The 13,187-nt window shown below is 40.2% G+C and overlaps 1 protein-coding gene across 1 annotated transcript in view; it reads left to right on the top strand.

Annotated features, from left to right (window-relative positions):
* The window catches only part of LOC116972008 (28S ribosomal protein S28, mitochondrial), a 103,745-nt gene that overhangs the window by 29,233 nt on the left and 61,325 nt on the right, over positions 1-13,187 (top strand). The window contains exon 2 of the mRNA XM_033019246.1: positions 9,909-10,090. Within this exon, the coding sequence (XP_032875137.1) occupies positions 9,909-10,090 (182 nt within the window). The remainder of the gene's footprint in view (positions 1-9,908; positions 10,091-13,187) is intronic.

Here is a 13,187-nt window from a genome sequence, read left to right on the forward strand (position 1 = left end):
GTTGGTTGCATGCATTAATCAAAAGTTGATGCACCTTATTGACTGATTACATTTTATTGAGTGCTAATGTAAATTAAAGAACTATGCTAAGACTAAAAAAATAAAACTAAGCTGAAGTGAAAAATTAAAACAATAACCATAGTATAATTTGATTGCTTGAAATTCTAAACTCTTGATCTAATTTGGCAAATAGACTCCACAAGTGTCATAAATAGCCTTGTCTGTGACCTTGTTATTGGAATCTTTTATTATAACTTCTAGTTCATATAATTTCATTTCTCTGTCCAGACACATCTAATCAATCCTTAACAGCAATGAGCTTTAAGTCTATTAAAGTTAAAATTTGCAACATGCATTTGAAACAATGTCCAACATTTGATTGCTGGAATTCCTGAGTGTACATTGTGACATTTTTGTCAGTGCAGTATTATCAGGAAATGAAGACGAGTGCTTCATGCAGATGAAATACCTGAAGTTGAGGCAACGCGTTTCATAATATATAGTGTTAAATACTATTTTTACTTGTGCCATTATTAAAACACTGCTCCAGCATTATTTCAAAATTACTCAAGAAAAACATTGTAAAGTAAAAATAATAACTATCTTGCTGTAATTAACATAGATCATTCAAATCCTTGTGCAATACTATTTATTTATCGCTTGAGAAAAGTTGTTATCCCCTCTAAATATTTAGTTCAGTTTCTGTCACATCAACCAAAATCTGCTTCAAAATAGTATTTCCCGTAATTCAGAGTGTGCTTTAAAATGGCCACGATCCTTGTAACTAACAGCCAGTTTAGAGGTTGAACAGACCCGGGATACTATGCATTGTTTACGCAACCTGATGATTTTCTTCATTTTGAGAAGATTTGACGTGACTCTTTCTTGTACATTGGACAGGAAAATGAGAGAGATTGAGTATTAAACAGTATATTTGCAAATAGTTAACTACAAATTCTGTAGACATGCACAGAAGGAAGACTTGCTTTTGAATTAACCTCTGCCAGCACAGTGACGATATGGGGTGCAAAGTGACCCAGATATGTATTGCATATAAAAAGCAGGATGAATCTAATGCAACTAATTACAGCAACATACAAAGTGCAGGCAACAACTGTGGAGGGATGGAGAGACCACATTTCGGGTCTGGTCCCTTCATCAGATTCCACTCACAGCACTACTTCTGCGTAATGGAAAAGTCATGGGAAGAGTTATTAAGTGTCACAAGTAATACAAATCCATCTGCTTACTTATAGCTGGTTTGGGTTCCTCCAGAAACTATAGAGTTTGTCACATCTTGTATCCAGAAAAAAGATGCAAATTCTTAGCTCTGGAGAAAAGAACATCAGGAGTGCAGTCACATTAAATGCAGTTTCAAGAAATCGAAGCAAATTTAGTGGTGTCAAAGACAAAATCATTTGTGTTTGTACCTGCCTCAAAAACGATTTGTTACTTTAGGTCAGTCATTTCAGTGCCAGGGCTGCATTGTATGAATTATTTAGGAATTATTCTTGATCCAATCCATACCTAGCCACCTCAATGAGCTTCACACCATAATAAAATTAAGAGTGGGACTGATTTTCAACAACTGAAAGGTTGCCCTTCTGGCCTTCCTGGATTCTATAGAGCTGGTGCTATTGGATATGTCTGCAGTCTTCTGGCATGTGCATTTTAAAATCACATTATTTCAATGGAACCAGTCTCTGTTTACAAATATATATGCAGTTTCTATGTTGGCACCAATCCACACAAATGGCTTCCATTGCCAAAGACTCTTTATCAAATATTTGATCTTGGTCAACACTGGTAATGTCACATTTATTGCCCATCCCTTGTCATGAGAAAATAGTATTGGCCTTTCTTAATAGCGTGGCCTTTTTGCTTATGAATCAAGATTCATAACCCCTTGGGTATTATTACCTGAAAAAAGGTCAAATTAAAAAAAACATGGTGTCTTCAACAAGGTGTGGAGGTAAAGATTTACTACTATATCTTCACTGGGAGAAAAGTGATAAAATGGTGAGAAATTGCTGCGAAACATCCTTGGGCCTTGAAAGTCAAAGTTTAGTTATATTATTCCTCCTCAAAATTAGATTTACTAGCGCTATTGAAGGAAAAACTAATCTCTGCTTTGGCACTGTTTATTTTCATATCAAAATTCAGATGTATGATAAAGACCAGATGAAAAATATGTGTTCAAATATTAGCAGATAAATACAATATGATACAATAGAACTTTATTTATCCCAGGAGGGAAATTGATCTGCCAACAGTCATAAAATGCAAGATACATGAAATTAAAGTGATGAATGAAAAGGATTGGGGATGTGCAAAGATTTGGGGATGCGGGAGGGGGAGGTGAGTCAGTCTACCCCACAACAGAAAGGGGAGGAGTTGTACAGGTTGAGAGCCACAGGGACGAAGAATCTCCTGTTGCGTTCTGTACTGCATCTGGGTGGAACCAGTCTGTTTGTGAAGGTACTCCTCAGGTTGACCAGTGTGTCATGATGGGGGGAGCATCCTCCCCTCCAAGACCACCTCCCATAAATCCACAGCCTTCCTGATGAGTTTGTTAATCCTGTTGGCGTCCGCAGCCTTCGCCCAGCTGCCCCAGCACACGACAGTGAAGAAGATGGCACTGGCTACCACCGATTGGTAGAACATCTGCAGCATCTTGCTGCAGTCGTTAAAGGAGCAGAGCCTTCTCAAAAAGTACAGCCGGCTCTGTCCCTTCTTGTACAGGGTCTCTGCGTTCCTGGACCAGTGCAGTTTACCGTTCACGTACACTCCAAGGTATTTGTACTCTTTGGTAAACGGCACACCCACACCATTGATGGAGACAGGGGACAGGGGTGTTCCTCTCCTCCTCAAGTCCACCACTAACTCCTTAGTCTTGTCGGTTGAGCTGCACGCAATTCAGCCTACACCACTCAACATAGTAATTGACTACACCTCTGTATTCATCTTCCCTCCCCTCACTGATGCAGCCCATAATTGCAGAGTCATCCAAAAACGTCTGCAGGTGGCAGGAGTTATATCTGAAGTCCGAGGTGTAGATGGTGAACAGGAAGGGAGAGAAGACCGTCCCCTGTGGGGACCCGGTGGTGCTCACTATCATGTCCGAGACACAGTTCCGTCGCCTGACATACTGTGGTCGTCCAGTCAAGTAGTTGGTGATCTAGGACACCAATGGAGCATCTTCGTCAGTTTGTTCCCAAGCAGTGCAGGCTGGATGGTGTTAAAAACACTGGAGAAGTTAAAAAAAAAAAACATGACTCTCGCAGAGCTTCCCGGCTTATCCAGGTGAGCATAGGAACAATGGAGCAGGTGGATGAGCTGAATGCTAGCCTTACTGACGAACTGGTTGTACTTTCAGTCAAGCTTTCTACGTGAGATAGCTAACTTAGAGCTGTTGATTATTTGTACATTGAATTAGTAAATGCTAGATCTGTAATAACATTGCTGAGACTATGATGATACTAGACTAAGTGGTATCACACCATCACACGGGAGGGCTGGTCACCCAACGCAATATTCCACCTCTCCACAAATTCCAATATTGCTGGCCAGTGGGCGGGGGCTTTCTGTTGCGCTAGTATGGGTGTTGTGGGCGGAAGGGACTGGTTTCCAGAGGGCTAGTATGGACATTGTGGGCTGAATGGATGCTTGGGCTGGTACCTCAGTCACTGAGGCCTGGCAGTACAATCACTCAGACCTGGCAGGCTGGCAGCTGAGAAATTGCTATAAATTGTGCCCAAAACTGGTGACAGACTCTGTGAGAGAAAAGGGGAAGAGGGTGGACTGAATGGATTATTGGGCTGGCAGTTTAGTGTCATGGCTGGTTGGCTGGCAGTTCACTTACTCAGGGCCGGTGGGATGGCAGGCTGGCAGTGCAGTCACTCACGGCTGGTGGGCTGGCAGTTCAGTCACTTACAGCTGGTGGGCTGGCAGTTCACTTACTCAGGGCTGGTGGGCTGGCAGTGCAGACACTCACGGCTGGTGGGCTGGCAGTTCAGTCCCTTACAGCTGGTGGGCTGGCAGTTCACTTACTCACGGCTGGTGAGCTGGCAGTGCAGTCACTCACGGCTGGTGTGGCAGTTCATTCAGTCACCCCTCCTCCCTTCATCCCCGCACTCTGCTCCTTGCCATTCCCCTCCCCCCCCCATGCATTCAGTCTATCTCCCCACAAACACTCCCCTTGCACTCTTAGTGGCTCTCCCACAGAGCAGCCATTCCTGCCTATTAGGTTCCCATTGTGATGAAGAACGCGCAGGCATGAAAAGTGGAAAAAGGATTTATTAAAGTTTAAAATATGAATGACTCTTTAAATTTAAGAACAATTTAAATGTTAAAGTTAAAAGTTCTTTCTTGTTGGCTCTCTCATTGTGTTCTGCTCACTGCCTCTTGATGTCTATTTGCTGTTAATAAAAAAAAGAGACAATTTTTATAAAGAGAGATTAAGCAGATGTAATTTGTTGTAATTCTCAATCCTCTGGACTCACTGAAGAATTTGTGCAAAACATTTGTGCAAAATACCGCCTGTCGGGGTGGGGTGGGGGGTGGCAAACGACCTGCAGCCGAGGGAGGGCGACGGCTTCAGGCGGGGGCTCTCGTGGGCTGATGTCCTGCAGCGGGGGATGGGGGCGGCTTTAGGAGGGGGTGCATCCTATAGCCAGGCGGAGGGCAGCGTCTTGAGTTGGGGGATGCCAGTGGGTGGGGCGGTGAGCGACCCACTCATGGCCTCTGGACTCACTCACTGTCTTGGGACTAACTTATGGTCTCTGGACTGACTCACTCATGGCCTCTGGACTGACAGACTGAATCACGGCTTGTGGACTGACTGACTTATGTCCGACTTCTGGAGTCTCGTCCGACTTTTGTAAACTGAAAACTGTAACATCCACATTGAGGAACAGCTTCTTTCTGACAGCCATCAGGCTATTAAACATAACGAATAAGCTCTGAACTACAAAAGACTATATTATTTGTACTATTTGTTATTTATTAATCACACACACACCCTCCACCTCACACAGACACTCACACACACACACACAGACTCACTAACACACAGACTCACTCACACACACAGACTCACTCACACACACAGACTCAGTCACGCACACACAGACTCACTCACACAGACACACACTCACACAGACACACTCACTCTCACACACACTCACACACACTCACACACACACACACACACACACACACTCACACACTCACACACAACCAATACTAAAATGCCTAGTAACTTCAGAACGTGGTAAACGTACAGTGTGTAAACCGAATTATTCAAACGTTTAAAGGCTGCTGCTGTTGAAGCAAAAACATGCTTTAAATAACCTCCATCAAACACACTCACCATAGACAGGCAGTCAGCTCTCTTGAATTATTCAACAACGTCTTCAGTGTGCCTTCTGCAGTCAGCGCCATCTTGCCACGAACCGGAAATGACGCACTCGGCACCCGCTTGCCGCTAACCAGAAATGACATCATCGGCGCCATCTTGTCACTAAGCGGAAGTCACGGAATGAGCGCCAATTTTGCAATTAAACGCAGTCCTGATCTAATAAAATGTTTATTTACGCTTTATCCATCCGAAAACTGTGGCAAGCATTTTAAAAACCAAGACAAACAATTTGGCAAACACTTTACAACCAATACATTTTCTGAAAACTTTTTAAAAGCCAAGACAATTTGGCAAACACTTTGCAACCAATACATTTTCTGAAAACTTTTTAAAAGCCAAGACAATTTGGCAAACACTTTGCAACCAATACATTTTGTGAAAACTTTTTAAAAGCCAAGACAATTTGGCAAACACATCGAGGGGACTCACCGTCGAGTAGACGTGCGTTCAGTGTTATTCGCAGCTCAGAGAGCCTTGACCCTCTCGCTTCCGTCTCGCAGAGACTGAGTGAGGCATGACACTTCCGGGTTTTATAGTCCCTCCCCCCTGCCACCAGCGGGGGCAGCAGAGAGAATGGCGCAATTTTTTATAACATTAATAACTCTGATTTTTCATCGATGGGAAAAATACTCCGGTCAAATATGGCGGAGGGGGACTCTGAGCGAGGTGGCCAAAAATGACGGCCGTAAGTGGCGACGGAAATCACGAAACAGAAAGTCAGAAAGTGGTCAAGATTAGTTTTAGTAATATAGGTAGATTGGAACTATCAAAGCGAACAAATTACTCCCCATTGATGTGTGTTAAATTTGAATTGTTGCTATTTTGATTTCCAATTTGTTTATAGTATAACATATAACTGAATATTGCATTGGCTATGTCTAAAAGTCTTCTGCTTTTTTCTCCCTATGCAACATAAACAACACCTACTACAGTTTTGGTTATTTCACTTTTACCAGTTCTCTTGTTCTCTTAGATGTTCTCTTAATTTCTCTTCTTTCTGTCCTTTAGTTGTCTTAATGAAAAGGATTTGATTTTTTTTCTCGGGTGTTTAGTGGACTATTTCTGAAAGCAAAAATAGTCCACAAAATAGATTTTTGTTTTTATTTTTTACTAATAAAAATGAAAATACTGGAAATGCTAAGCAGGCCAAGCAGTTACCAGCTGAATATTTCCAGCAGGTTCTTATCTAGATGCTCCAAGAGAGTAATTTTAAATAGATTATTGGTGAATCATTGGTATAGTTTAATAGTTTATTTCAGTCAGAGTAATAATGTTTCTCAGAGTAGGAATGCAGAATCTATTTTTAACGTTGCGTGATTAGGCACAGGGATTGAAAGTTCGATATACGAATTCCAGCAGGATCACGATCAAGTTAGGCAGGTGGGCTGAAGAATGGTTGATGGAATTTAATTCTGAGAAATTTGAGGTGTTGCATGTTGGGAAGACTAACATGGGCAGGATCTACACAGTGAATGGTAGGGCTCTGGGAAGTGTTGTAGAGCAGAGGGATCTAGGAGTGAAGGTACATAGTACGTTGAAAGTGGAACCACAGGTAGATAGGGTGGTCATAAAGGCTTTTGGCACATTGGCCTTCATGAGTCAGAGTATTGAGCATAGATGTTGAGAGGTCATGTGGCAGTTATATAAGATGGAATGAGGCCGCATTTAGAGTATTGTGTTCAGTTCTGGGCACCATGTTACAGGAAAGATATTGTCAAGCTGGAAAGGGTGCAGAGGAGCTTTAGAGGATGTTGCTGGGATTCAAGGGCCTGAGCTATAGAGAGAGGTTGAGCTGGCTAGGACTTTATTTCTTGGAGCGCTGGAGGATGAGGGGTGATCTTATAGAGGTGTACAAAATCATGAGGAATATATTGGGTAGATGCTCAGTCTCTTGCCCAGAGTAGGGGAATTGAGAACCAGAGAACACAGGTGAGGGGGAAAGATTTAATAGGAGCCTGAGGGGTATTTTTTTCCCACCAAGGGTGGAGGGTGTATGGTTGCCAGAGGAGGTAGTTGAAGCAAGTACTACTGCAAAGTTTAAGAAACATTTGGACAGATACATGGATAGGACAGGTTTAGAGGAATGTGGGCCAAATGCAGGCAGGTGGGACTAGTGTAGATGGAACATGTTGGTTGGTCGGTGTGGGTAAATTGGACCAAAGGGCCTGTTTCCACATTGAATGACTGACTATGATATTGTCTGCTGCAAGTTCTGTGCTGTTCTATAATAGTGATGCCAGGAACTGTTTATCTTCAGAGTAAGGGAATGTTCTGGTATTTAAAGTTTTCACATGTGATAAATATGGCAAGATATCGAAAAGTTTCATGTGAATTGTTTTTTACTCTGTTTCCCATTAAAACTGCATAACCGTTGGCCATTAGTGCTCTAAGTCATATACTTAAACATATTTGTCTTCCTAATAATAGTCTTGTCTGTCCAATGAATCCAGTACTTTTCTAAAGGCACATTGATCATAAGGCAGTATTGTGGATACATTAACCAGTAATTCCTGTCCTAACTCTATCTCATCCTCGAACAGTGTTATTAGCACACTGTATTTTTTGCTGATGGTCATAAGGTTACCAAATACTTTTTAGTTATAAACAAGTAATAAATTAAGAAATGCAAAGACACAGCTTTCCATCTATATTATGTGAACTATGCTCAACACAAGTACCACATCAACCTCACGGGGAGCTTGTTTTCTGTGAATGATTTCCTATTGAACATTCAGGCAAGAGCATTTTCAAGCAATCTTTTGTTCATTGAAAAGGACTCCTTCTAAAAGTGAGTGCATGCTTCCCAGGAGCAATATGATTTGAGACCCATTGTGTTTTAGATAAACCATAAACCATAAAACCATTTGCAGACATGCACACTGGAAACAGCATCTTTGAACCTTTCAGCAATCATATGTTGAATCTGATGTATAAAATTAATATGCTCAGAATTAATAGTGAAAATATAAAATGCGATTCTTCCGCACCTGGCTTAAGGAAGCCATTGCAAAGTCATAAAATATTTTGAAGATTCTCAAGTTTCTGTCATTCTTACTAGTATTTTAATGGTATGGTTTATAGTTATAATTGAATATTGATAGCAATTTCTGTTGGCTGTGGTTCACGCGTTTCAGACAAAATGAAGATTTAAGAAAGAAATTTGGACATAGTGTCTGATCTTCATTTCTGCCTCATCAAAGCTGCACATAAAGCCACCATTCTAGTCTCCCAGCACAGATGATCAGTAGTGTCAAGTAACACAAACTGCCTGGACATTTCTATTGCAGTTGAGAAGCTTGAGAGACAAGATAATGGTGGTGATTGTCTTTTACAGTTTTCAGCCACTGTTTAATTTGCATCATCTATTATGTGTATGTTCATGTATCGCGATGCTGAATAACCTGAACCTAAAATAACCCAAGCAGCCCCACAACATAATGGCACTTTCAGAGTCGTCATGCAGATAATCTACAATTTCCAATAAGATAATAAAAAAAGCTATCTTTATTCAAACAAGGGAGATCTCCCATAATTCTTCCACCCAATTGATTCAAAATTAATTAAATATCAGTATCGCGAAATAAACTACTTTTGAATGGATCTGACTGAGATTCCAAGATGGGACAAAAAGACCAAATCCACAGATCCATTGAATGTACTTGATATAATGTACAAAGAAACTTTATAATACAAAACCCATTTTTTAACTTATTCTGTTTTTCTACTGTAGAGTATTTCATGTGACTGCATTTATTAAATGAGGTGCTTGTCTTCGTCAAAGACTGAACCATTTTTTTAAATCTTAAGAGTAGAGTACTTCTGTACAATAACAGGGTGATTTACATTTAATATATATAATTTTTATTTAGGTAACAGAACATAATCTGTAATAATTAATCCTCTAGTTTCTCAGTGCACATGGTGTGAGGCTTTTCCAGAAGTGATTGCAGGGCAATTGAAGAGTGATTAAATTTGTTATGCAGAATAAGTTATAGTTACTAGGTGATGTTTATCCTCAGTGTTAAAACAATGGCCAAACTAGAAGTTTTCCATGATTTTTTGTGTGCAATATTATTTTCAAGGAAAATTATTATAGGCATGTATATAAATGGTTAAAAAAATGTTTCTTAATTATTTTCTTAATCTGGCTTTGCGTTTACGAGAAAACTTCTCACATTCTGAAATTATAAATGTAAGTCCTTTAAACTCTGTTTTATAATAGTTTGCAATTTGCAAAAAATCTTTGTTCTTGCTTATAAATCATTCCAGGCCCAAATCCAAATGGTCCTCTTGATTAGATTTTTCTGTCTGTGTCAATAAAAACAATGTTATGATATGCTAGTAAGTTGCTTTATCGATGAAAGCCAGTTATTTGCATCATAAATACAAATTTTGTGTTATCTATATGGAATAATTGTAAAAATTGATTCCATAGATAAGCATCGTCAAGTTTGATCTACGATTAATATGCTTTTAAAATTCCTTTTAGGTGTCTACACAGAATGTAAAGTCATTTTCCTCATTATTGAGGCACTCCCCTCTGATGCAGATGGGCCCTGCCAAAGATAAAGTCGTCATTGGTAATATCTTCCATGTAGTGGGTGATGACCTTTACGTTGACTTCGGTGGCAAGTTTCACTGTGTGTGCAAAAGACCAACAGTAGATGGAGCGTAAGTAATTTAGTGCTGATAAAGAAGTGTGCGAGATTTGATATTAAGTATCTTTATGTGCACCTATAAGAACAAAATTTCTGTAACTAGAGAAATTATTTTAATTGTAATACAATACAATACAATTTATTTGTCATTTGAACCTCTCATGAGGTTCAAAGAAATTTGGTTTCTGCAGCCATACAAGAAAAGAACCAAGACACACACCAACACAATTTACACAAACATCCATCACAGTGAATCTCCTCCTCAATGTGATGGAAGGCAAAGTCTTGTCTCTCCCCTGCTCTCCATTCTTCTCCCGATGTCAAAGTCAAAGCCCCCGGCGGGCGCTAGCAAGTCCGCGGCCATCCAAAGCAGCGCCAGGCAATGTAAGGCCCCGCTCCAGGTCACTCTCAACCCCGCAATTCAAGCGGGGGAAGTCGCCGTTGCCGGTGCCTCGCAAAGCAGTCTCCCACCGGGGACCCGCGAGCTCCCGGTGTCACCATCCACCGGAGTCGGGTCGCAGCAGCGCGCCACCGCAACGCTCCATGCTCCGAACTCTCCACGCTCCGAAGCTGGCCAGCTCCACGACGGTAGGTCCGCAGCTCCGCAGGCTCCGCGACTGGAGCCCCCAGGTCGTTCTGGTTGGGGGCCGCTCCACGGTGCTAGGCCCCAACGACAACGGAGACCCGACAGGGAAAAGGTCGGGTCTCCGTGCAGGGAAGAGATTCAAAAGTTTCCCCCACCCACCCCCCGCCCCCCACACATACACATTTAAAAGTCCACTACAAACTATACCCTCAACGGGACAAAAAAAACCCAAAAAAACACAAACAGACTGCAGAGGCCGCTGCGACGTCGGTCGCGCCGCCCAATGCTTATTGCTGGTAAAATACACGGTTACAAATCAATTTCCTCTCAGTCCTTTTAGTTGCATAAGCTTAGAAAATACAACTGATATTACTTGATATTAATAAATTTGAAGTCAATGGATATTTTTGTTGAATGGAAACTGAATGGGCTCACATCTGCAGTGTTTTAAAGTGATTTATCATTTTTTTAAATCAGTAAATAAACATATGGACTGCAGAATAATCCATACATTGATCAGATCATTCCTGACCCATCTCACTGCATGTAGTCCTGCCCACACTTTGTCCTTCTGGATATGCAGCGCTGACTAAATTGATTCTCTGTACCTAATAGGAGTATGACAATGTGGTGCAAATTCCAACTGATGATAAACCTTGGACATTGTTTTAGTCTGTGATCTTGGAACATCTCTCAAGCTGGCTTGTATAAAAAATTATTAAAATAAAGTTAAATAGTCAAGAATTGTAATTTGTCATATTGGCGATGCAGCGGTAGAGTTGCTGCCTTACAGCGCCAGAGACCCGGATTCAATCTTAACTTTGGGTGCTGTCTGTTCGGAGTTTGTACGTTCTCCCCGTGACCTACATGGGTTTTCTCTGAGTGCTCCAGTTTCTTCCCATACTCCAAAGACGTACAAGTTTATAGGCTAATTAGCTTGGTAAAATTGTATATTGTCTCTAGTGTGTGGAGGATAGTGTTAGTGTGTGAGGATTGCTGGTCGGCATGGACTCGATGGAACAAAGGGCCAGTTTCCGGGTCGTATCTCTAATCTAAACTAAAATTTGCCATTATTTCATTGGATTAGCTACCTCATTTAAATAATATAAATCAGCCATCTCAGGGGTAATGCTGAGCACTGAATGTGCAGCGAATTCAGACCCTCTCTAAGGCATATATGAGTGGAATCTTCTAATGTATTGCCTGTGAAATCAAAATTTCACAAGAATGTAAGATGTACTCTGATGATTTGTACCACAGTAAATATGTGAAGACACGTTTAATAAGAATTCCTTGCACTGCAAATTTATAGAAACAGTGTATTGATCATTTCCAAATGAATAATACTTCTATTTTTCATGCTTTGAAAATTGTACTGAAAGTAATTTCAAAATGACACTCTTAAATTTAAGACCTGAGGAGTGACAACAGTATTTTTAAAAATAGCACTTTGTCTTTCTGTTATTAACTTTTGAATTTCATGACATGTCATTCTGTAGATTTGTCTAAATGTACTAATGTCCATATTTCAATAAAATAAATATTATTATTTGCAATAAAGATGATTTACATTTAAGGAGTTACGCTTCACAAAACATATATATTTCTTCTAATCAAGTATGAGTATAAAATAATTCAATATTGAGTTATAAACATAGAAACATAGAAAATAGGTGCAGGAGTAGGCCATTCGGCCCTTCGAGCCTGCACCACCATTCAATATGATCATGGTTGATCATCCAACTCAGTATCCTGTACCTGCCTTCTCTCCATACCCCCTGATCCCTTTAGCCACAAGAGCCACATCTAACTCCCTCTTAAATATAGCCAATGAACTGGCCTCAACTACCTTCTGTGGCAGAAGGTAGTTGAGGCCAGAGTTGGGTCTTAAAATGCAATATTATCATCAATGATGTATTGTTGTTAAGGCCATATCAATATATTGAAGCAAACAACACATTTTATTTACTTGCAAAATAAAAATCCATTTACTTTTACGTTTTCCTTAGATTCTCAAACCAAGTTTGATTATTTGCAGAAAGACTTACTTATTACAATTTTTTAAAAATGGGTTTGCTTTTATTCTTTAGAAGATTCGGCAGCTATGACAAATGTATTTCTGTTCTTGAAGCAGTAGTCTAGAAATTAACAAAATTTATTATACTTTAATAATTTTTAAAAATTATAAAATGAACAAGTATGAATGTGACAGGTGCCAGATTTTATTTATTTGATTTATTATTTTGCCCATTTGTAGGCAGTTGCTGTCAGTCATTCAAAGCCTCACTAGATTACAATTTGTGATTTTGATTGATGCTGTATGCTGTCCTGATATCTTGAATAAACTATGGCCATCTATTTGAACGCTTCTATTTTCTCGTATCTAACAATAATTTGACCACTGTTAGTATACAAAAGATTTTGATTAAAATTGCAGGCAGTTTCACTGCTCTTGATTTTTAAAATATTGTTCCTAAATTTGCTGAAAATTTGTTTTGATCACTTACATCCTCAGTCAATTCTG

Source organism: Amblyraja radiata, chromosome 4, assembly GCF_010909765.2.
Source record: "Amblyraja radiata isolate CabotCenter1 chromosome 4, sAmbRad1.1.pri, whole genome shotgun sequence".
In the NCBI taxonomy this organism is placed as follows: Eukaryota; Metazoa; Chordata; class Chondrichthyes; order Rajiformes; family Rajidae; genus Amblyraja; species Amblyraja radiata.